Source organism: Pleurodeles waltl, chromosome 6 (assembly GCF_031143425.1).
Source record: "Pleurodeles waltl isolate 20211129_DDA chromosome 6, aPleWal1.hap1.20221129, whole genome shotgun sequence".
NCBI lineage: Eukaryota > Metazoa > Chordata > Amphibia > Caudata > Salamandridae > Pleurodeles > Pleurodeles waltl.
Genome location: NC_090445.1, coordinates 1,014,193,655 through 1,014,219,218, shown reverse-complemented (window position 1 = coordinate 1,014,219,218; position 25,564 = coordinate 1,014,193,655). Strand labels below are relative to the sequence as shown.

The 25,564-nt window shown below is 42.4% G+C and overlaps 1 protein-coding gene across 3 annotated transcripts in view; it reads left to right on the top strand.

Annotated features, from left to right (window-relative positions):
* MEGF6 (multiple EGF like domains 6) overlaps nucleotides 1–25,564 on the top strand; it is a 1,002,006-nt gene that overhangs the window by 925,499 nt on the left and 50,943 nt on the right. For all 3 annotated transcript variants that reach the window (XM_069239937.1, XM_069239938.1, XM_069239940.1), the window contains 3 exons: nucleotides 6,948–7,076; nucleotides 14,484–14,612; nucleotides 16,819–16,947. In XM_069239937.1, the coding sequence (XP_069096038.1) occupies nucleotides 6,948–7,076; nucleotides 14,484–14,612; nucleotides 16,819–16,947 (387 nt within the window). The remainder of the gene's footprint in view (nucleotides 1–6,947; nucleotides 7,077–14,483; nucleotides 14,613–16,818; nucleotides 16,948–25,564) is intronic.

The following is a 25,564-nucleotide window of genomic DNA, read 5'->3' as shown; positions in this document are numbered from 1 at the left end:
GTCAAACTTCAATATGAACATCAGTGGTCATCATCTCCAGAGTTGCAGAAACTCCTTTCAATGTTTATGTCCAGCTATTACTTTGTGCTTCCGAGCACGGAGCTGATCATCTCTCCTTGCTGAAGCGGTGGTCTAGTGGTAGGCTAGCAGTGGACAGACAGTTCATGGAATCTAGTGCCTATCAAATGTACCTAACATAGCACTGTCAAAACAAGCCAACAATGTTGTTTCTTTCTACAGTTTTCCATCCTCAAATTGCATACTATTTTCAAAACATGCACTCTATATTCCTGAAATACAGCATGAAAAGCTAAACTTCACTTAAAATGTTTGATGGTCACCTCTCCTTTTTTCCTTTCAAATGTGTCTCTTTTTTCCTTTTATCCTCTACTTGGCTCTTCTCTCTCAGCACAACCTTCTCTAAGTCACATGAATGTTTGCCTTAATCTCTTAATGCTTGTTTGCGAATTCCCCACAACTCCTTTTAAAGATCACAACCCCCCTTTTTTTGGAAATTATTACCACTGCAACCTACCACTACCTAATTTCAGTGCTGAAGTTGAGCCAGTGGTTGCAGGAGGGGTCCACCAGCATTTCTTTTTGAGGACCAGAACTTATTTTTCATCATCATACCAGATAAGACAGAAGAAAACAGAAAAACAGGGGAAAGTAGGGGAAGGGGAAGGGAAAAGACAGGAAAACAGTAACAAAAAAGAATAAGGGATTAAAAAGAACCTGAGAGAATTAGATAAAGAGGCAGGGAGTATCTGGTGGTGGATTCAAGAGGCATGAGGTGGGGGCAGGCTACACAGCATTGGAATTTGGCACCCCCAATATTCATAGTACTGGACGTAGGCGTCCTAGTAAGACTATGGTCCTCAGCATTTATTCTTTTACAAATTAAGCAATGCATAATCTCCTCTAGGCTCATTTACTAACCCCACCAAACACCTGCATGAACTCAGAATTCCCTCTTTTCCCTCTAATGATCACACCTAACATCTAGCACTTTAATCTGCCACAAAGAAGCTGAAGTGAATGCATGGACTGGTTTGCTTAAGCGCACAAGACTAAGGTCCTGATTTAGATGTTAGCGAATGAGATATTCTGTCCGCCGAAATCTAAATCCCATAGTACATAATGGGATTTAGATTTCGGCGGAAGGGATATCTGTCACTGTTGTGATGGAGTAACACATCAATATATAGGGTAAACCAACTGATTTTCCTCGCACATTTTCCAGCAGCTTTCACAAGCCTAGATGGGAGAGTGGCATGATGCTGTAGGTATAGTATTTGTGTGTTTTTTCCCTATACTAGGTATGGAAACTTATGATTGCACAGTGCTGGCAGTGGCGTAACAAATGTCTCTGCAGCCCCCACGGTCCATGGGCACCCAAGCTCTAGGGGGCCCTTCAGCACAATACCCTGGCCTGAGAGCTCCTGAGTGAGTCCAGAGGTGGGACCTCCATGCACTTTTCAGGGGGGCCTTCTTGCACTTTGCAGGGGGGGCTCATTTCTCATTACACCACTGAGTACTGGATGTGGCTACCATCTGAAAACTGTTATTCTAGCCCTGAAGTTGCTGTGCTACCTGTACCATGCACCTCAAAATCAGGCCTTTATTGCGGGATGGCATGTGTTTAATGAGATGGAGACTAGCAAAGGGATCTGTTAAGACAGCTGGTTACTGGCTGATGCCAGGACTTTTTTCCTCTCTTTCTCTTTCTGATATCAACCCAGAGTATCTTTTCCATTCCTGAGTGACGCAGGGCAGATAATGCTTTTTCACCAAATATTGGAGGATGAACCACCCAACTCTCCTTTGAACACTTGAGTATAAATATATTTCTGAAGGATACTTCTACCTGTAGATTCCTAACCTTTGGAAAATCCCACATGCCAGAATGAATCTACAAACTTCCTAATAGTTCTCTTTGCTGGTAGTGGGTGCTGGGTGCACTTTGACACCAGATGTGCTGTCCTGGTGAAATCACTGGAGCCATAAAGCTCCCCATTGGCGTATTAACGTCAGTTCCCTTTTTCCGCAGCATTGAGTCAAATCTAAAGCTCGAGGCTCCTCAGGAAATTGTGGACATTTTGTGGACCCCTCCTCTCTAAATATATTTTTCAGGTGCAGTTTCTTCATGGCATAACCTAAGTGTTCAGGGTTTAAGTCATGTAGAGAGACTGTGATGGACAAATGTCCATTATGGACATTCTTGGAATTTGCCTGTGCTGTCTAGGGTCCGACCACAACGTTAAGGAGTGTGGATCCTGTTGCAGCATGAACACCGAGGCCATAGGAGCAGGGAGAAAATATGTTCATGGCTTGGGCTCGGGATGAATGTTGTGGAAAATTCAAGCACAGACCAACATTGAAGAATCCAGAGCCTTTGCCATCATCAAAGTCATTGAAACAAAAGCATAAGAAGAAGACACCACAACTCTGAGGTATGTCATCTTCTAAAAGTAAGTCTTCCACATGTTCTGCCTATATGCAAGCATCCATGGCGGAGATAGAACTAGTGGAGGACACCATGGAGGATTTGGTGCCTACAGCTCCCTTGGGCCCAGCACCAATCCTAGCCATGCCACATCCTGTGGCAACTACTCAGAGGCCCCAGTCAAGTCAGCCTTACCCAGACCCCTGGGATAGATCCTGCACTGTTCCTGATCATCACATGTGATGTATTTTGAAGATACATGGTCCCCTCTGAAGCACCTACCGGCCACATTGGTCCAATAGGATGTGCACTTTATACACCGTATCATATAACTCCCTTTGCTTCCTTCTTTCCATTGCCACCATTTACCTGGGCCCCAACTCCAACCACAATGCTGGTTCTACACGCAGTTTCTGCACCAAGCCAGACACCGCCTCCGCTCATTATTCCTTCTAACTCTTCTTTTTCTGCACCAGACCCACTTACCTCTCCGGCACCACAAATGACTCCATCGGCTCCACAGTGGATGCCACTAGCACTGCTACCCACATCTCCAGCTCCACAAGTGAAGCCACTAGTGCTACTGCCTGCAAGTTTGGGCTTCCCTGTCCTGGAGTTTCCCCACCGTTGTACATGCACGGAGGCTCAGTGCCTCATAGAGGAGAGGAGATTCTTATACTGGGGACCGTTATCCTCCTGATGACCCCCATCAGGACACGGATGATAGTGACAGAAAGTCCATGACCAAGGACCCAGAATTTGCTGATTTAAAAGATGGTAGTGGCCTGCATAACTCATCAGAATGGGAGTTATACTCCCCAACTGTGTTGTCTCCACCTGTGGTCGCAACTCATTTCTCTATTATACAGAAGGCAGTAGAAACCTCAAGCTCTCATCTACTGTAAATAAAGACAACATTATCAAAGACGTTTTTCATGCTATATTGCATACTATGGAGCTCCTGTTTCCCTTTAATAGGGCCCCCACACATCCCCCACAGTGGTTCACAGAGCAATTGCATGGTGCTACAGATAGGCCCTAGGCTATCCAGCCTTCCCCTCATCCTATGATCAGCAAGCCTTTTAGTTCAAGCATCTACTCATCTAAATTATTCCCAGGCACATTCCATACCACACAGTCGGATAGGTAATTCAAGAAGATGGAGCAATATTCCAAGAAAACATTCTCAGCGTGCAGCATAGCCCTAAAATCATTAAACATAACCTGTCTACTGCCAGCAATAGACACTTTCTCTGGGCCATCACACATACAGTTCTTCCTGACTTACTGAACCATCACCAGTTGACCATGTATGAGCAAACTGCAGCTAAACAGCTTATTCAGTCTGGACTGGACACTGCAGAGCTTGGGCCAAGATTGATTCTGATCTGGAAGGATTTAAAGGAAAATAAAGCAACTGCTAGATTCCAGGGCCTACAAGCCCATACGAGAGACTATAGCCAGTTGAAGAATTTTTCTCAAGGGGCCTCTGCTTCTGAGGCTGACAACACCAAGCCTCAACAGCAGCAACAGCAACCCATCCCACTGTACAGGCAATAATGAAGCAAGAACAAAGGAAGTGAACATGTTGTACCACTCCCTTTTCTTCTTCTGTTCCTCCAGCCACTGCAGGAAAGTAAGCCTAGTTACCTCGTGTTGGATCACTGGGTGCCAGTTGGAGGAGAGGTTTCCTCTTTTCCTCAGGATTGGAGGGCCATTATGTCAAACCTATGGGTCTTACAAATTGTGGAAATGGGGTATGTAATACCTTTCCACCCATTCCTCCCTCCCATCTTGCTTCCCTCTAGACCACCTACAGATACTTCAGTGGGAGGTGGAACTGTTACTGCAAAAGGGCACAGTGGAAATCAGTGTGAGAGGAGGAACAGAGCCAGGGGTGCTACTTCTAGTATGGCAGTCTCTGTTCAGTCCCAGACCTCAGACTTCTGAACTTGTCCTCAAAAAGAAAAAGTTCAAAATGCTGCTGCAAGCTCAGGTTCTCCTTGCAATGGAAGTGAAAGGCTGGATGGTGTCTGCCGATCTGCAGGATGCATATTTCCACATTCCAGTCCAGCGGTCATACAGGAAGTACCTTTGCTTTATGGAAGGGTCCACAAATTACCGGTTTGTGGTTCTTCTCTTTGGTCTAACTTTGCCACCTCCAAGTCTTCATGAAGGTGACGTCAATTGTAACACCTCATCATTAAAGATAGGAGATCCTGTTATTCCCTTTCTTTAGACTGTCTCATAAAGGCCAACTCCCTAGAGATGGTATTGCTCCACTTGCAAGCAACAGCAAAGTTCCTGTTCGATCTGGGCTTTTCCCTCAACAAGTCAAAATTTCACCTCGTACCCAGACAGTCTCGATCAGCGTCATCTTGTCAATCATGAGTGGCACTTTAATCCAGAGGTTGTCAATCACACTTTAAGCATCTGAGGAACCCCCTCTGTTGGATCTCTTTGCCACTCATGAGAACGCTCCCTACCTGAAGTTCTGTGACCTCCAGAACACGATGTAGGGTACTCTGGGGGAAATATTTCTCTTGAAGTGAAACCTTCCGCTTCACTACACATTTTCTCCTATACTCTTGATTCTGTGGGCCTTGAGGATGATTTGCCTTGACTGGGCCCAAGTCAGGCAGATAGCCCCAGACTGACCAAGAAGGGTGGGGTGTGATGAAACTCTCCCTGTGGCCGCATCTAGCTCCATCCCAGGGTAGAGCTCCTCTCACAGTCCCTAGGGCAGGTTTTGCACCTAAACCTCCAAAACTTCCACCTTCATGTGTGGGGACTGAGTGGAGTATCCTGAACAAATTTTCTTTACCTCCTGAAGTGGTAAATGTCATTGTATGTGCCTGCAGACATTCATCAAAGACAGTGTACTCAAGGAGATTGGATGCATTTGTTAAATGATGTCGGACAACTCATTTGACCCTCTTCAGACCTGTGTGTCTGATATCCGACGCTTCGTCCTATTGTTAGCACAGCAAGTGTGTGCAATGGGCACAGTTAAGGGCTACTTATATGCCTTACCGGCCTTTCCTTGATCAGCCATTGTTCTTTAAATTAACCATTGAGGATGTGGAAGGACTCACAAATAAATTCCCTCTTTCACCATGTGTAATTCCACAGTGGGACCTCAATCTTGTTCTCACATTTTTGATATATTCCCCATTTTTACCTTTGTACAGTTGCCCATTGTGATAGTTTATATAAAACAGTTTTTCTCATTGCCTTCACATCAGTAAGATCTATGATTGAGTTGCAGGCATTAAGTTCTAAGCATTTCTTCACTTCTTTCCTGACAAGCTGGGTCTCAGAACCAGGGTTGCTTTCATGTCCAAGGAGATTATCTCCTTTCACCCAGATGAAATCATCACTGTATCATCCTTTTTTCCTCCCTCACATCCCACAGAGGACAAAGAGTTGCTCCAGAGACTAGACCCCAAAATAGCAATCAGCTTCTACTTGGATAGAACCAAGGAGTTCATACTGGATCACCAACTGTTTGTCAACTATGTTGGCAAGATGAAGGGCGAGGCAGTCCACAAGAGGATGGTATTGCTCTAGATCAGCATGTGCATCCAAATGTGCAATGGCCTGGTACACAAGAAACCAATGGAGGGCATCAGGTCTCATTCTACCAGAGCAATGTCATCTACCTTTTTGCTGGCTAGAGAGGTGCTGTGGCAGAATTTGCAGGGCTGAAACTTGGTATTCCCTCCACAAGTTTACAAAGAATTACTGCTTGGACTCTGAAGTGTGGAGGGAAGGTAACTGCAAGCTCAGTGCTACAAGATTTCTTGGTACAATTAGCTATGCACCCACCTCCTGGTCACGTACTGCTTGAGGAATCTATTCAAAAGATGAGGAAACTGAGGACAAAAAGTCCATCCTTCAGGTAACAATCTTTCTGGTGGATACTCTACTTGCAGATTTTTCACTTCCCCACCCTCCTCCCCTCTTCATGGTTGGTTACTAGGTAAGTCATATTAACAAGGCCCCAATTCTTTAACTTGTACTACACCTGTCTTTTATGATGTCACTTTCATCTGTCTGCCTTGAAGGTGTAAAAACTGGATGTGATACTGAAGTCAGGATGTCAACGGGGTGCTTTATGCCTCCAGTTATGCCTCTTTAGGCACTGAAGTGGAACAAGGCCCCCACCGGGGTAAAGTTTCCAGATTCAGTCCTACGCCTGGTATATTAAAAAGGTGAGGATTCTGCAGTAGGTAAAGCATCACTATAAAGATTCTTACAGAGATTAAGTAACTTTTTTATATATGTGTGTGTCCTTCAGGGTGGAAGGTGCTAAATCAGCTCTCATTTCAGTGTTGTGATCCATTAGTGTCCAGGCACTGTATTTTGGGGTAATACTCTGAAACATGTTATAAATGAATATGGCAAGTAAGGACTAAATAAATGGTATATAAGGGTCCTATTTTTCACTGGTAATAAGTGATGAATTTTGTTGCCTGACTGATTTCTCTACACTTTTCAGCATGTCCCATTAACACTTATGGCGAGAACTGTGCCGGGATTTGCAGATGCCAGAATGGTGCCACATGTGATCACATCAGTGGGCTATGCATATGTGCCGCAGGCTGGAGAGGGGAGCTCTGCCAGCAAGGTAATGTACCATACGTTTGGTCTCAGCTTTGTCGGGCACACCGGGCAAAGCGCAGAAAGGCAGCTTATGACATGATGCCCTTTGTTTGCTGTCCTTTTCCTATAGCTCATAGTGAATTTAATTGATCATTTCTCTCAGTCTGTCACTCTTTGTTGATGGTAGATTCACACTTGTCCCTCCGAACGGCTCACTCTGTTGCATACACTGGAATGTCTTCATTCCTGCAAGCAGCAAACATGGCATTTGATGCAGATCGGTGTGAGCTTTTAACAGCAACACATGGCTCCGTGGCCCTCAGGCTTGCTGGCCCTTGTCTGACTTCTTCAGCATTACTGTTTCCAGAACTACATCTTATGCCAAAAGACACACTCAGAGTTTCCATGGAGCTCTAAATCTCCTAAAGCCCAGTTTTCATTGAGTGCCACATATTACTGTATATTTTCCCTTCTTTACAATGTTCTGCAGTACCAACATTCTGGACTCCTGAAGTCTGAGAAAAGCCAGAAGCAGTGGCATGAACAAAAATGTGTTAGAACATTTAATATGTAAGTTGTGAAGCTATTTGAGACAAATATATGAAGCTGTTTAAATGACGGCAGCCCCAAACTATCAAAACTTACATCTTTTTATAGTAGTGACTATGGTTCTCCAGAGAGTAGGCACCAGAACCTTAACTGCATAATGAAATCAGCCATTTAGTGTGTAAGTACAGTCGTTTACAGGCACCTGAAAGAGAAGTCTTTGATTTTGAAGATACCTGCATGAAGGTTCAAATGAACAGGGCACACAAAAGCACCCTATTTTAAAATGTAACTAAAGCATCTTGGCTGTCTCGTCTTGTTTGTGCGCAACTGTGTTAATGAAATCCTATCTGTGTGCATGCAAGGCAGAGCATTATGGGTGCTGGACTCCTACGGGAGCCAGGACTCATCATCATCATCATAAACTTTATTTTGCCTCATGAAAACCATAAAAACCACCAAAATGTAAAACTCATAAAACACATAGGGCCACATGTACAAAGCATTTTTCTAGTCACAAATGAGCTGATCCACAGAATCGGCCTGTTGCAACTCATAAAATGCTTTTTGGGATGTACAAAGCCCAAATTGTGATTCGGTAACTTGTTACCGAATCGCAATTTCAGTTTTACGATTCGGTATTAGGAAAGGGCTTGTTTAGGGCATCCCTTCCTGATACCGAATATGAATGGAATGTATCAGAATATGAATGGAATGTATCATTGTTTTGTGACCGTGAATGCGGTCGCAAAACAATCGCAGTTAACACCAATTTCAAATTGTTGCTAACCCATTCACAAAGTGGAAGGGGACACCAAGGGACCCCTTCCTCCTTGTGAATGCATGTAAAAATGTTCTTTAAGAGCAGGAAGTGGTCTCACGGACCACTCACTGCTCTAAAAAATGAAACTGAAACGTTTCATATTTTTGTTTTTAATTCCCATCTCGTTTTCCTTTAAGGAAAATGGGCTGCATTTAAAAAAAAGATTGCTTTATTTAAAAGCAATCACAGACACGGAGGTCTGCTGAGCCCAGCAGGCTACCATTCCTGTGATTTTTGCGATTCCAATGGGTCACAAATTGCGACCTGCCTCATTAATATTAATGAGGTAGGTCTATTTGCAACCCACCAGGAATCGCAAAAGAAACTCAATGGACTTTCTAACATTTTAAATTGCGATTTCCTAATTGCGATTCGCATGGAATAGCAAACAGGAAATCACAATTCCAAATGTTCGCACATGTGGCCCATAGCGCCTCTTCAATGGTAAAAAGATTTCAGTTTGTACATCTATCTGCCTCTTCCTATTAATGGTAAGAACAGTTAAAACATAAAGTGCATGTATGACAATCATAAAAAGATCAACACCTGGGCATAATGTGGTGTGCGTGCAAGCATGGCAAGGAAGTGCATAAGAACTAATAAAAGAAACAATAAAACCTTCATCTTTAGGTGGAATTATCGGCCAGTTTTTCAAGTTATCCTGATCTAATTCTCCAGGCCCAAAGTAGCCACCTTTATCACCCTATGATCCCTGTTGTTTGTAGTTTTAAGGAGCTGTTGTTTAGCTGCTAGATCCTGAGGTACCAGCAAGGATAAGTACCAGGGTAATGGCCCCTCCACCCTTCTTTGGTGAAGTGTTGTCTCTATGCAGTCACGACTCAGTCCTCCCTGTTCTAGTCCCCTTTTTCCTGCTATACTATCCATGAGTAATACATTAGTAAGTAAGTAAGTAGATTAGTAAAGTAGAAAATTATAGAGACCCCTGCTGCTGCAAGGATAAAGAGGCGGAGGGAACAAAATCTCTCTGAAGGTGCCTGCACCATCCTGCAGACACATTGTCCATGGTTGGCGAAGTTCCCTCCCTGGTCGTGGGCCTGCCATGCCTCTGTTAATGTGCTGTGGCGTGAGCCATAAAGGTAGGCTTGAGGTCCTTTAAGCTTGAGCATACAATTCAATTAGACTGTCACTCTACACATGTGTGTGTGTGTATGTGTATGTGTGTAAGTGTACGAGAGAGGCTGTGTGAGAGAGTGAGTGACAATGAGTGAGACTGAGCAAGAGTGAGTTTGAGTGAGATCATCAGTCAGCATGTGAATGAGATATTGTTAACCAACATGTAGCATCTGAGTGAGTGTGTGAGCATTAAAGTGAGAAAGAGAATGAAACAGTATGAGCATTTGCGTGAGAGTTTGCAGCATGAGTGAAACTGGTGAGCGCATGCAGTGAGAATGTGGGTGACTAGATTCAAGAACATGTAACTGAGAGTGTAAGAATATGATTGTGAGTAAACATAAGTGAGCATGTGAGTGAGCATGTGTGGCTGAATATGTGAGCATGTGAGTGAGAGTGTTAGAATGTAGCTGTGAGTGAACATGAGTGAGCGTGTGAAGGAGAAAATGTGAGCATGTGAGTGAGTCAGTGAGTCACACAGGGTGAGCATGTGAATGAGACAGTGAGTGAGACAGTGTGTGAGCATGTGTTCTTTATCTTTTTAGCAACTTTATGTGAGAATTGTGGCACAAAATGTATTATTTTGACCCCATTTTTCTCACCTTATCTCGGAGGGAACATCCTCAGAACCCTTGTAGAAGAAATCAGGTTAGCTCCCTTCGCACACTTTCTGAGATCTGGGGCAAGAATTACGCCAACTACTGTCAAACAGCACCAGCGACCACTCTAAAGAGAATAAGTGTATATTTGCCTAGATCTGGCTCTGGTTTGCAAATATAGGCATCTTAGATTTTTCTTAAAAGATAAGCAGCACTGGCACTGACCATTTCTAATGACTATGAAAATGGTGTTTCCTAGCTCAGCTGCGGGTCATTGCCATCACTTCCCAAAATGCTTGGTATTGGGAAAATTACTTCACTTGATTTTTCTGGTGAAACAACGTGAGCATGCAAGAATGACATGGTGAGCACGTGGAGTGAGCATGTGAGTGACTGAGTATGTGAGTGAGAGTGTAAGGATGCTAATGTGAGTGAACATGAGTGAGCATGTGAGTGACAGTGTGAAGACAGGCGAGGGAGAAAGTGTGAACATGGTAGTGACTCAGTGAGAGACACTGTGTGAGCATGTGAATGAGACATGTGAGTGAGAGAGTGAGCATGTGTTAGGCTTCCACATCTGGTGAAGGCCCTGGCATACTAAAAGTGTTGTTTCTTAGCTTATGGTGGCATTCATGGCAACATGGCAACATGCTGCTCTGGCATATTCGAGGTAATTCTAAGCATAAGAGCAGGCATCAGTGCCAGAATACTGGCCCTGGTATGCCAGAGGTAATTCTTGTTATGTGGTGAATCCATGGCAAAATCTTGCCTTTGGCTTATTTTAGGCAATCCTTGGCATAAGGGAGCACAAACATGTCATACAGAGGCGGGGCATGCGTGACAAATTGTTGGCCAGAGCAAATTGGACGTAATTATGGACATATGAACATCATCTATATCATATTTTGAAAAAAATACGGTCAACTGCTTGTGAGTGTTAGACTTCATTGACACACCATGAAAGTATCTGAATATTTAATGGGTGTCCTTTGGCTCTTTAGCAACTTTATGTGATAATTGTGGTATACAATGTATTATTTTATCCTTTTTTTCCCCCAAGCGTCACTTGGCGGGAGACTCCTCTGATGAAAGAAGTCAGGTTAGCTCCCTTCGCTCACTCTCTGAGATCTGAGGCAAGAATTATGCCCACTACTTTTAAACAGCACCTGTAACCACTCGAAACAGAACGGGTGCACATTTGCCTAGATGTGGCCCTGAGTTCTTGCAAATATTAACATTTCTGTTGTGCCTTAAAAGACAAGCAGTAAAAGCACTTGCCATGTCCAGGCGTGACTATGAAAATTGTGCTTCCCAACACAACCATGCGGCATGCGCATCACTTCCCCAAATGCAAGGTGTTAGGAAAATTGCATCACATTATTGTTCTCTACCATTGACATCACTAAGCTAACATCTTGTCCAACTACCAGCTCATCAAAATCATCCTATTTGATGCGGAGCAGCGAGGAGGAAAAGCAAGGCGTGAAAACCACAATAAGTAAATAAGGCATTTGAAGATCTGTTTACTCACTTTCCTGCTGCTACCTTCTTGAACCTTGAGACCAAGGGAGACAGAGGCAGATCTAGGGATCCGTCTGGTCTGATAAGGAATGTAGTGTATTGGCCACAGCTTTCTGTTAGTTGCTTAGAAATGTACACAGACGAGGGCATTGCCACGGGAGGTGTGGATCATGTGGTTCTCCCCGCTCTCTGTGATGTGTTTGTTTTTATCACTGATAAGCATGATAAGTATTGAGCAGGAGAACTGAAGCCTACTCCAAACGCTGTGCAGCTTTGGACACTCATCTTGCTCTGAAATTGTGGCCGGTGAATCAACCTCCACCCGCTCCTGCAACAAGCAGTGTGGCACCTCAAGGGATGGTGCTTCTGAGCATGGTCCTGCATGCTTGGAAATAACGATCTGCTCTGCGCCGTGGTGATTGGAAATGGACACTTGCAGGCGGTATTATATCCCATCTTAACAAAGCGGTGCCTCTTAGCTTGTGCTTTTTTAAAACGAGTGGCTCCAGGTAGGCTACAGATTGTCACTCTGCAAGACCCCAAGGGGAGCCTGGGACGGAGTTTTGTAGTGTCTAATAACGGTCTATTGATGGAACAGAGGTGGCCTCATAAGAGTGGCTCCTCTGTAGAGAATGGTTCCTCTGTTTACATTCATAGATCACAGATTTTCACCAATACGAGACGATCAGAGAATTCATACTGCACACTTCTGTCCTCATCATGTACAGATATTTCAGCACCGAGGTGGTCACAGGCAAACATTGACCCCATCCTGTCCAAAGCATCCTACCATACTGCTGAAAGTGTAAGTCATATGGACTAATGGAACCCAGACATGTTATAAAAATATTGCCAGAAACTAAGGAGTTTTGTAACCACGCAGCAGTACTAGGTTGCAGAGTGACTGCATTTACAAGGCCATGTATCTGCTAGATTATCGGCAATACCAGTTTGACAGATTCTTATTAATATTTATCTCTTAAGTTATGCAGGTGTACCTGCCTGTTCTTATCAAGACGTCCACAGGTGTCCGAGCACCATTACACCTGTCTGACAACTACAGGCTCTATGGTTCTGTGCACTTAGAAAAAGTGTAGGATGGACAGAAAGTGAAGTCTACTGACCCCAAGCCAACTTGGAACTGACTTCATTATCTTAAAATTTCCTTCCTGCACATAAACAGTCTTTAATGGCGATTTGCTCCTTCTATGTGTTTTTGCTCTTTCTATGCAGCACATATAGAAAGAGCAAAAAACTAGGAAAAATTAAAGCATTTCGTCTCGTTGCTCCATGCTAATGCCACCCCTGGCGTGGCGTTAGATTTTGGCACTGCCTCAGGTTTATGAAATCTCGTCAATCTGGGGTGGAGTCAAAATACAATGGGCATTGTTGTGGAACGCCTACGGCAACACCCATTGTACGCCCCTTCCACGCAAAGTTCTGTGTGTGAAGGGGCCGTATTTAAGAGGTGGCATTAAGCCACAAAAATTGGCTTAACGCGGCCTTGTAAAGATGGCACAGTGCACAGCGCCACCAGTGCATCACAAAAAAGTAAATATGCCCCTTACGGTATTGTGGTGTCATTAGTCACTTATACTACTTATAACAGACAATTGATTATGCCATTTTCTAATTAAATGCGCGTTCTGATGTTATTATTCACGATTATTATTAGAATGCTATGAGGAGATTACAAAACAGTTGTAGTACAGTGAGCCGAAAACATATTGTTGATAAATTGTAAATGTAAAGGTTACAGGCTTGATCCTGAAAAGACAGTTCAGGGAGCTGAGTGTCTTTTTATGTAATTGTGTGCAACCTGTGCTACAGACTCCAATATGAGTAAGCCAGCTTGGAGGGCTGATGCACCTCTCCTAGAGATTCATGTTCAATCAGCAGATTATTGGTTTTGATCTCTGAAGGACAGCTGTAGGGGTGGTGTCTGCTGCATAGACCTGCCTGTATTCTGCTGGTAACAAGATGCAATCCTGACAAAATACCTTGGTAGTTTATTTGGCTGAGATCTTCCTGCACCAGGATATCACAATTTTTATCCTCTAATTAGACTCTATGTCCAACTCATCCTCTCACCTTTTCCAAGTTGAGAAATTGGTACATTGACATGTTAAATTAATAGCAGCTGTTTTCGACCAAGACCATTTGGTTATATAACCTGCTACTCTAGTATTAATGATATACAATACAGAAGCACATACCCTGCCTCACTCCCTAAAAAAAGGTGTGATGCTGCTTACTATCGCTTGTGCTTTCTCTGATAAACCAAAAAACACCTTAGCTGCAGATTACACAGGATACCTATAGTCCCTGCTATCCCCTCCTCATTACAACAATAAAATGATGGTGGTGTATATCTATATCTAGCTCTCTAGTAACATACACTAAAGCCAAAAAATGATTCTTCTCTCTGCTGCTGTCGGGATTAATGGAAGGATTGGTCACTGTAAAAAAAGGAAGTAAGTATCGCACCCGCATATTATAAGGGCCATAGGATGTGAAGCACTTATAGTAAGGCAGACGGGATATATGTTGCATTTGTGAGAAAGTAATCCTGCTTTAAGTGCCTTGAAATCTCGAGAGTTAGATGTGTCTTAATGAAGGTGAAGGACGAGAGAGGTGCCCTGGGGATGCCCGCTCGCTGTGCTCTAGTATTTTAAAGCTGTTTGCCCATGTTTGCATTGGCGCTCACCCCGCTGCCCTGGCATTATTAGTCATTTATATTAGCAGTCTGAGTGATGTCTGATTGAGGAAGCACCTGCTTTAACCTTAGTAAATTATTAATCTTCTCTCCTAGCATGTCCCACTGGCTTCTACGGAACGAACTGCCATCAGCATTGTCTCTGTAGGAATGCTGGAACATGTGACCATGTCACAGGGCGCTGCACGTGCCCAGAAGGCTGGACTGGGCTGGCTTGTGAGCGTGGTAAGTACCACAGGAATCAGAAACACTTCACCACAGTCGACGGATCTTTGGACCCAATGAAGAGTGTGGTCACCCAACTAATTTAAACATCATAGCCAATTTAACCACTTTTAGAAAAACTCCAATCAGTAAAATGTTCGTAGCTTTACTTTCACATACACAAAGCTAAAGTTATGTAAATTATGCCCAGAATCATATTATAAAGATAAATTACTGCTAATGGTTGCTGTAATAATGAAACACATTTAATCAACTTAGCATCAACACCATTAAATATTCAATCAAAGTAATACATATCATCAATGTTAATATTTGTACAGTAGAAACATGTCTCAAATCCAACTGTGTTGACATTTGACAATTCAAATTAAACAGAGTTTATTAATCAGGGTTGGCCATAGGTTATCCCTATAACTCACAAAATTTGGATATGCATTTGTGGGAATGGGCTAGCACATGTGAGCAAAATACAAGAGAAAGCAAAAATAATTTGAAAAACAATATCTATTACGGCCTAAAGGAAACTAACTAGAAAAAGAAAATAGACAGGTTTCAGCATGCTAACTTTAATTAGTAAAGGGACATTTCCAGGAAATATTATTTACAAGGAGTACTACCTCTCCAAGGGTCAGCATTCACAAGATGTCTTCATCAGCAAAGCATGTAGATCATCAAAACGTCTGTAAAAGCACCCTCTAGGTAAATGCAGAACATAAGCTGCACACAAAACACCTAGAGAAAAACTCAAAAACTGCTAAAGGACAACTGGAGAGCGACTAGAGAAGAACTACCTAAAACTTACAGAGTCCATCTTATTGTAAAGTTTATGAATGTCTCTGATTCGACAGTTCAGTGATTCAATATCACACAAAAAGGACAATATCCAATCAGAAGTAAGACACAAATTGAATTTGCAAAATGGCTGGTTGTTCTCACAGTTGGTCTGAAGTCATCTCTTTCTGTGTGAATCCAATAGTCTATAACACATGTTCTTCTCCTGTGAATGTTTATGTTAAAAGAAACAATTTTAATTCATGTCTAGTCCACAGGACTAAATGTTCCAGAACCAAGGTCACTTAGAAAAGTCTTGTAAGATTAAACAATGGAACCCTTTACTATTCATAAAAACAACCCAATGGAAAAATTAATGTTGGAGGAAAAGAAATGATTCATCACTTTTAATGACTGCAAATACAAAGTCTGCAAGCCTAGTTATGATAATGCGAGAAATATGATGCATTAGTATTGTAGTTAATAAAACACACATAATATGAGAACTTATAGACTCAACATTAAACGTTATCAATCTATGTAAAGTATTTAATTATTAATTGAAATCTTTTTAAGGCATCATGGTAACTATGACAAAGAAGTACATTTATGATTCTGCACACAGAACATTATACTCATAAATCACACATTAAACATTATAAATCAAATTTGTTTCACTACTAGCAGTTACTCTAATGTCTCAAATATACTTAAACATTATTTAAATCTTGATAGCTCATTGTCGGTTCTGGTAGGCACAATGGTGTCTGTCACAAAATAAAACATGAACACTTTTATAATATGTGTCAGTGCAGCTTTTCTCTGCATTAAGCTTTTAACATGAAAGCTTCTGCTGACGTCTGGGTCACTAAAAGCATTACTAAACTTTACGCTCCAACACAGGCAGCCTATATGTTAAAACCTTTGCTACAGAGAGACATTGTAGAATGAGTAGTGCTCACTTTAAGGGATGTTTGTAAAAGCCTTGTAACGCATACAGCTCTGGTCATATGCTTGTTTTCCCTTTTGACTCTTCAATTCCTCCCAGGTCTCGACCCTCCCATAAGTCCAAGTGCTTAACAGTGATGGTATTTCATGAATAACTTAACTGTTTCTCCTCAGTCGGTACAATCTTCTTATATCTGAGTTTCTCTTTACTGATGATGGCACTGATCCTGGAAGGGCATCTTATGGTGAATTTCTTAGTTACTTTTATTTTGAGTAAACATGTAACAGAATTATTTGCAGTAACAATTCTGAAGCAATAAAATCTTTAATTGTTTTCGGCTACCCTTCGCAACCTTCCACCCTGATCCCTCACAGTCAGTTCTGAGTAACCCCATCAACACACTCATCTGCCCCTAAAATCCCGCTTTACACAGGAGAAGTTCTATGTATTAACTTTCTTGTGGAACTCTTGTGCTTTTTGAACCAGAATGTGCCCAAGGAAAGTATGGAGAGGATTGTCTTCATAGCTGCACTTGCCTGAATGGTGGCCTCTGCGAGCGTCAGACTGGACAGTGCATCTGCCGGGCAGGTTGGACTGGTGACAAGTGTCAGACTGGTAAGCAATGCCATTTTGTTTCTAAAAATCAGTGTTTTTATATACAGCACAACACCCCGTCAGTGTAAACTTTTTTTGACTTACGATATCAGAGTAGTCTCTTCTTCTATACTTGGGAGAAACTGTTCCATCAAAGAGAAGTGCAACAAAAAACACATTTACTACAAGTGCTCGAGCTATACGTTCTCATACTTTGTAGGATTGCTGTCTTACCAGGGCTTTTTCAGTGTGTTCTGACGTAAGGATTTTCACTGGGTCTGAGCACAAGAAAGACTTTCTTCATTGAGGATTGTATACATGTGCTGGTAAAATATATAAACATTTTACTATGTCATATACGTACTGCGATAGCTTATTGAAAGGCTGTGTGTTGTTGTAGTGTACAAGCTGTGCAAGCTGCAGCCATCTAGTGTTAGGTTCAGAATATTACACTTAGTTTTTTTCTTTTTTCTTCGAAGTCTTTGTTTTGTGTATTAATGATTTGTGAGCACTCTACCACACCCCACCCCAAAAGAATATTTCTAAAACGCACGAGGGATCAAACTCCACCTTCGATTTTGTTTTCTGCCTTTATGTTATTTTCATCCTCTTCTTCCCAACTTTCTACCCCCTCCAGTACCTTTTGTGAACTTTGAATCAAAAGTGATCATTGTCTAAAAAGTACCACATTTTATCAGTGGAGTAAAATATTCATTCTGTTCTTGTTTTTGTCCAGAACATGTATTCAGCCTGTCCTCATATGACTTGTGGTTTAAACTACGCACATTTTGTTTGCTTTCTTGGCACCTTCTTTATTCAGGCTTTATTTTCTGGAGATGTGCCATTTACATCTAGACAAAACACTCCAGCTAATGCCAAAGTTCAACTTTTCTATTTTATTCTACAGTGTACCCAAAAACACATTTGTAAAAGTCATCTTTTGTCCCCATTCAATACACATACACACCCTGTCATGAGTAACGTACCTGGGTCAAATAAGCAATCACATTTTTCTAAAATTATCATAGGGTATGGCTGTGCTTCCTTTCACATCACACATCTCAAAAGCATGTTTCTATATTCTAGAAGACTTCTTCAGCTCTGACTCTAGAGCCCTGCTTCCCATCTGTTTTTACAATGTTGTATTAATGGCCATCCTTTAACCTTTTTGACACATAGTTGGTGGAATATGTTAGCAAATCACAAGTCTCCTGAATAACACCTGTGAAGATTTAAAAAAGATTTAAGGAAACATTTAACTTTTTGAAATTTTGTCCAATGGATAATGCTACTAGGATGGCTCCTTGAGTTAAATGTTTATCACTGAGCTCTGTGATGACTTACAGATCACAAATTAAATACGGGAAAGGCTGACTCAGCCATGCATCCTTTTCCTATATTTTTAATATTATTGGTTGGTGAAATTGCTTTAATCAATGTCAACAATTTTTAAAAGCATCTGGCACTGGCCAAGCCAGTAGTGGCTTTCAGCAACAAAGGGGGCACAAAGAGGCCCTGGCAAGTCCATAGGTAGAACATCCAAGTAATTACCAAAACCCCTATCCAGTGACTGGCACACTAAGAGGGGCACCATGAGAGAGGGTGGGAAGGGCCAGATGTGGTAAGTGACGGGGTAGAGGGCAAGGAAAAGAGCAAAACATACACTCCCATCGAGTTCAAAGCAACAAGGGAAAGTTTAAATAAAAGGTATTTCAGTTACATCAGCAGTGAAAAGTTACAACTTATCCAATCAAAAGCATTGATACGCAAGCTATTCATTAGGTGCAGGACAAACCCAGACAAGAGAGGAAATCCATCTAGTAAAAAGGAGGAACTGAGATAGACAAGAAAGCTCTCTAGCCAAGAGGCTGGGCTCAATTACAAATCCGTTACTGTGCAGACATCTATGGAATGCTGCGTATGAGAGACAGATGAATATATCTGAAGAGAGAATGCAAACACTAGTTGATAATGTTTAGGGTTAACCAGAGCTGCTCAGGGCTGGGACTCCCTCGTCTACTTTTAACCCTACATAAATGTGAAAATCAAACTGAAACACTGAGACTATAGTTCCCCTTAAAATCTGAAGGGGACAAACTTTCAAGTGGCACAGTTCTAATACTTGTGATGCAACAAGTGAGATGGTATGTTATAAACAAAGCAAGGGTAAACAACAACAAAAATGGAAAAAAACGGTAAGGGCCCATTCAAAAAGTGCATTTTGTAGTATGTTTAGTAGTACTACAAAAGTATTACTCACATACCAAAAATTGCTATTCACAAACGTACTTGCTGAGGTCTCTGCCTCTCCTAAGTTTTCTGTTTGGAAATCTCCAGCCCGTCCACGGAAAACTCTACAGGTGTGCGCCTTCATTTTTGTCCTAGATGTGGGAAGAGCAGGGTTAGGAGCTTAAAAATGGTGAATACGTACAACACATTATGAGGGAGCAGGGAAGGCTGCAGTGGGGTGTGGGTGGGGTTAAAGGAGGGAGAAAAAAACTCAGAACAAAAGAGTATACCCATTGCTATTCACAAACTGCACTTCTATAGTTACTATACCCAACAAGCATTGGTGAGCCAATAGGACTTGGTGATGCAAGAGCTATTGAGTTTGTCAAAGTCTTTTTAGCCAAGAGCAAACAGTTTAAGTGTGGGCAGCAATGGGCGTGTTTACGAAGCTCCTCACTTTTTTAGCAGTAGCCAATGAATGCAAAGCGTGCTCTGAGACTGACTGTACTTGTCAAGGGTGCCCTTAGCCACACATCTAGCCCCGCCACCTTGGCACACCCTCAGGCCATAGCTCAGTTTGAAGAGTAACTGCACTTTTTTCCCATTTAAAGCATTGACATACATCATAATGGAAAGATAAAGGTTTGCTTTGGCTTCAGATGATATTTACTGCTTGATGGATTTAGTATCAGCCTCAGCACAGTCATACCATATTTAATTTTTGGCCTTTATTTATCTGTGTATTTATAAGAGCTCGAGTTTTAATTCTAGGTGAGCTGGGCCAGGGATTTCTGTCATTGTGGGCATGGAGGAGGGGAGCGAGGTAATGGTGAACAGCTTGAACAACAGCTAACTCTGTGTGGGATAGGGAGAAAGCAAATCAAGCCAGGCTCGTTAATACATTTTAATACAGCAACAAATGCTTAATGCTTAAGGTGGATGTCCAGTGTATTATTTTTTAAAAGCTCTGGTTTATTCATGGCTTTTAATAAAAATGTGCTGCACTTGGCTTTGTAGAACGTTCCTTTGGGTGCTTTTCTCTCATCGCTTCTCACAGAGAGATTCAGAGAATGGCCATTAGAGTAAGTTTATGGCTTTTCATTGTTTCATCAGCAGGGTTTCTGCATCACAACAAAACAGATTTTTTGTGCAGTTTTGAATAATGTTTGATCTGCTCCGCATTCCGTTCATCATCTATTGTTTTTGCATTTGTCGCATTTGGGAAGGGTATGCCCATATGTGGGTCCTGTGCTCACCATGCCACCAGATTCAAGCTAGCCTGGTTGATGAGGGATGATACCCTGAAACCGGTTCCAGGATACTTGTTTCTGGTCCAGATAGGACCTGGCCTGGCAGTTTAGACTGGGCTGTTCCCACGGGGGCAAGGTCAAGATTGATTTGCATATGGCAAGGTCCAAACTGGAATGGCATGGTGAGCAAAAAAATCTTATGGATTAAACCCAGATCTGTGACTGGGGGTGAATGTTTGATTTTTCCACATTCCGTCCATCATCTATTATTTTTCATTTATCACTCTAAGTGGGAAGGCCATGCCCATACGTGGGTCCCATGCTCACTATGGGGGTTATTACAACTTTGGAGGAGGTGTTAATCTGTCCCAAAAGTGACGGTAAAGTGACGGATATACCACCAGCCGTATTATGAGTCCATTATATCCTACGGAACTCGTAATATGGCTGGTGGTATATCCGTCACATTTGGGACGGATTAACACCTCCTCCAAAGTTGTAATAACCCCCTATGCCACCAGATTCAAGCTAACCTGCTGATGAGGGGTGTTACCTTGAAATTGGTTCCAGGATGATTGTTTCTGGTTCAGGAAGGACCTGACCTGGCAGTTCGGGCTGGACTGTACCCATGGAGAGCATGGTCAAGACTGATTTGCATACGGATGGGTCCAAACTGGAATGGCATGGCAAGCAAAAAAACTGATGGATTAAACCCAGATCTGTGACAAGGGTGAATGTTTGATTTGTTCCACATTCCATCTTCTATTGTTTTTGCATTTATCACCCCTAAGTGGGAAGGGTATGCCCAGACGTGAGTCCCATGCTTGTAATGCCACCAGTCCAAGCTAGCCTGTCTGATGAGGGGTGATACCCTAAAACCGGTCACAGGATGCTTGTTTCTGGCCCAGGCAGGACCTAGCCTGGCAGTTCGGGCTGGACTGCTCCCATGGGAGCAGGGTCTAGACTGATTTGCATACGGCTTGACCCAAACTGGAATGGCATGACGGGCACAAAAACTGATGGATTAAACCCAGATCTGTGACTGGGGTGAATGTTTGATTTGTTCCGCATTCCATCCAGCATCTATTGTTTTTGCATCTAGTGACATCATGGCACCATGGGTTTATCCCGGGTAAAATATGACAGAACATAATAAACCACCATTATAGCTGATAGACTGGGCTGAGACAATGTATCAGCAGCTTTATTTTGTGGTGCTGGGTGCAGAAAAGTCCTTCAACCATGTTGAGTGGCCTTTTCTGTGGGCAGTGCTACAGAAATGTAAATTTCCACTGATCTTTATATGCTGAATGCAACAAATATACAGACAAACTCAAGGTGTAATGTCAATACATGTGATAACATCTGCCTTATTTAGTTTAGAGTAGTACAAGACAGGGGTGCTTGCTCTCCCGGGCATTTTAAGCATTTTATATGGTGCCCCATTTGCAACAATTAAGGCTAGTACATAACATCATACCTGCATATGTAGGCAAATATACTGTGAAAATATTGGCTTATGCAGATGATGTTATGGTGGGTTCATTAGATACAAGCCTGGCTATAGATACAATTGTATCAGCAGTGACAGAATTTGGAAAAGTCTCAGAATCTAAATTAATTAGCAAAAAACTGCAGGTCATACATGCTGCCCCCTCCATTCTACCTATGTATGACACCACATATACAATTACTTGACTGAGACATCTAGGAGCTTGGCTTAAATCTTCTTTTAAGCTAATTACGTCTACTAATTTTACACCTATGACTAAAGAAATAATGTAATTACTAAACAAATGGGAACATCTACCTTTGCCACTTATGGGAAGGACGGTCCATATCAAGATGATTATTTTGTCCAAAATACTGTACCTTTTTGGCATTGTCGATCTACCTCCCTAAAAACTTTTTTTCTAAATTAGAGGTACAAATCACAGCATTTATATGGGATCATAAAAGACTCATGCATGATTTAGATCTCGGCGGACAGGTTACTCCATCACAAAGGTGACGGATATCCTGCCCTCAGAAATCTAAATCCCATTCTATCCGACGAGATTTAGATTTTGGCAAACAGGGTATCTGTCACCATGGTGACAGAGTAACTCATCCACCATGTTCATAATCAGACACTAAGAGAAGCATGTCGTTATCTTACAATTTTCAACAATGCGCAGAGAATTGGCACACTCCAATTTTATTTTTGTTATCAGGCATCATGGCTTTGAAGTATGACTAACCTTGCCCATGACTGCACCAAAGCTTTAATGCATGTTTATATATATTTTCCACTATCCCTACTTCATTTTTGTTCAACTTCTTGAATCCCACAGTGCATCCCAAACATGTTATGTTTAAAATCATTGAGATATATGAACTGATATGGAAATAGATGAGCATAAATTGAGATATCCTGTTATTACATGGGAACCAACCAATCTGAACAATTGTATATTGGCAGAACCCGTTCATGTACATGCTACATCTGTGTGGGATAAATCTAATTTACAATTTCTGCACAAATTATGCCCAGGTGAAACATTGAAAAGCTTTGTGGATATTACAAATAAATTTAATATACCATGAAGCAAGTTTTAGAACTACCTACAGATTACAGCCTGTCTCTTTGACCAAAATAATAAGCCTGAACTGCAAAACCTATTGAACCTATGTAGATTGCTGATACAATCAGATATATGCCACTATTATCAGAAATTCCTGTTGGCTACTGAGAATATATGAAGACAGGCTAATAAATTATCTAAATAGTTAGGAAAGAATGTTCTGGTTGGAATTATTAGTAGATCAATACAGATGATGTATTGTCTCATCAATGGTGAAGTATAGAAGTCAACATTATGAGAACATGTTTGGCTTTTATATCATGAGATCTCTAAATTCAAAACAGGAGGTTTAGCTGTTAGTCCCAGTTGCCAACTATTGTCTCACAATCACATTCATATGTTTGCTAGCTGTCCCAGAGTCAGGACTTATTGGGACCAAATGTTTTCTGGGATCTCAAAAGTTGTTAGAACTTAAATCAGTTTGTTGTACAATTAATTATGTTGGGGGGCTCAATTCATATTTCTAGCAATCCTAGTACCATGGCTGGAAATAGAACAGCATTGGAAAGACCATGTAAATATATTCCTTTCTTGCTGTCACCAGTAGGTAGTTATAGTTAGGACCTAGTTTCCATTGAAAAAGCATTTTTTGACTTGGCAAAAAAGTGAATTTCCCATGTTAATTCCCATAGACTCTTTAGACATGTGGGTAGACCAAACCTCTGGATAGATTTACAAAAAATTTGGCAGAAAGGTAGCTTTTGGACCCCAGATCACGCTTTTTCTAATTTGGTTTAAATCCATTCAGTAATTTTTGAGATATTAAAGGAAAAACAAATTTGTATTTCTAGAGGTGCGAACATTTTGCTAATCCTCCCAATTTTGTACAGAGCTCTGATTGGCTGTCAGCACTTCAATTGGGACATGTTGGTAGCCATTTTGAGACTCTGCTTTAGCCGACTCTCAAAAACAAAGGGAAAAAAAGAAAAGGGGCAGGGTACGTTTACCCTAACTTCCATCCCTTGATGCAGCTGTCCCCCTGGAATTCTTCCAGGACAAAAAAGCATTTCTTTTAATTCACTGCAAAATTCACAAATATTCACAAATTTTGCTGCGATTTTTTTTTTAAAAAGCAAGCTCAGTCTCCTGGGCTTGCTTTTCATTTAGCCTCTGGGTGGGCCAGGTCCCTGGGGCATACGTATTTTTAAGATTAAGGAGGGGAGCTCATAGGCCCCCTCCTGGGGTTTATTAAAGCCCGGAGAACACTACCTCCCCGGGCTCTATAACTAAGTATCGGGGGCCACACGGAACCCTCCAGGCCCTGGGGACCACCACCTGCCCAGGGCTTCGGCAATTAAATTATACGGGGCCGCACAGATGCCCTCCGGGCCCCTGGACTATATTTGAAAAACTAAATGGAGGGGTTGCGTGGACCCCCCCCCGCTCCAGGGACCACCACCTTCCTGGGGCCTTAAACATATGTGAAAAGATGGAGGGGGCCCGTGCTCCTGAAGACTTTTATGGCTCTGGGGACAGCCCTCCTCACCAGGGCCGGCTTCTGCTACCTCTCGAGGTGCCCACCCTCGGGCGGTAGCTGTTTGCTTTTGCTTGGCAGGAGCTATGACAGCTCCCGCCAAACAAAAGCAAACATAACTCCGCTCCCAGCAAGCAGGGAGATTAAAACTGCTCCCGCTTGCTGGGAGCAGAGTTTTCATCCTTTTCCTTGCCCCCTGTCATGCAGACAGGGTAAGAGATATAACTATTGCTTCCGCACGCTGGGAGCTGCATTTACAAACACAAAAGGATGATGGACGGAGTGCTGAACAATGCAAACACTTACCCCCAGTCACAGATCTGGGTTTAATCCATCGTTCTTTTGCTCACCATGCCAACCCAGTTTGAATCCAGCCATATGCAAATCAGTCATGGGAACAGTCCAGCCCGAACTGTCAGGCCAGGTCCTCCCTGGACCAGAAACAAGCTTCCTGGGACCGGTTTCTGGGTATCACCCTTCATCAGCTAGGTTAGCTTGAATCCAGTGGCACAGTGAGCACGGGACCCATGTCTGGGCATACCCTTCCCACTTAGGGCAACTTTAGCAACACAAAAGGATAATGGATGGAGTGCTGCACAATGCAGCCTTCTCCACTACATTCACCACAGCTGTCCCCGGTAACAACACCCCCAATGCAGTCACTTACACATACAGGGATGACACAGGATGACCCGGATGCATGGGACTTGTATGATGCACCGGTATCCGACAACAGTCCAGATTGTTACCCAACAAGGCCGTCACCTCCAGAGGATAGTACTGCATACACGCAAGTACTATCAAGGACAGCTACATTCCACAATGTAGCAATGCATTCCGAGCCAATAGAGGACGATTTCTTATTTAACACCTTGGCATCCACCCACAGTTCCTACCAAAGTCTGCCAATGCTCCCAAGCATGCAAAGCAGGTCTTCCAGGAGCCAGTGAAAGGAAGGGCTATCACGCCTAGGGTGGAGAAAAAATACAAACCTCCTCCTACAGACCCTGTGTTTATAACACAGCAAAAGACACCAGATTCGGTGGTTGTGGGAGCAGCAA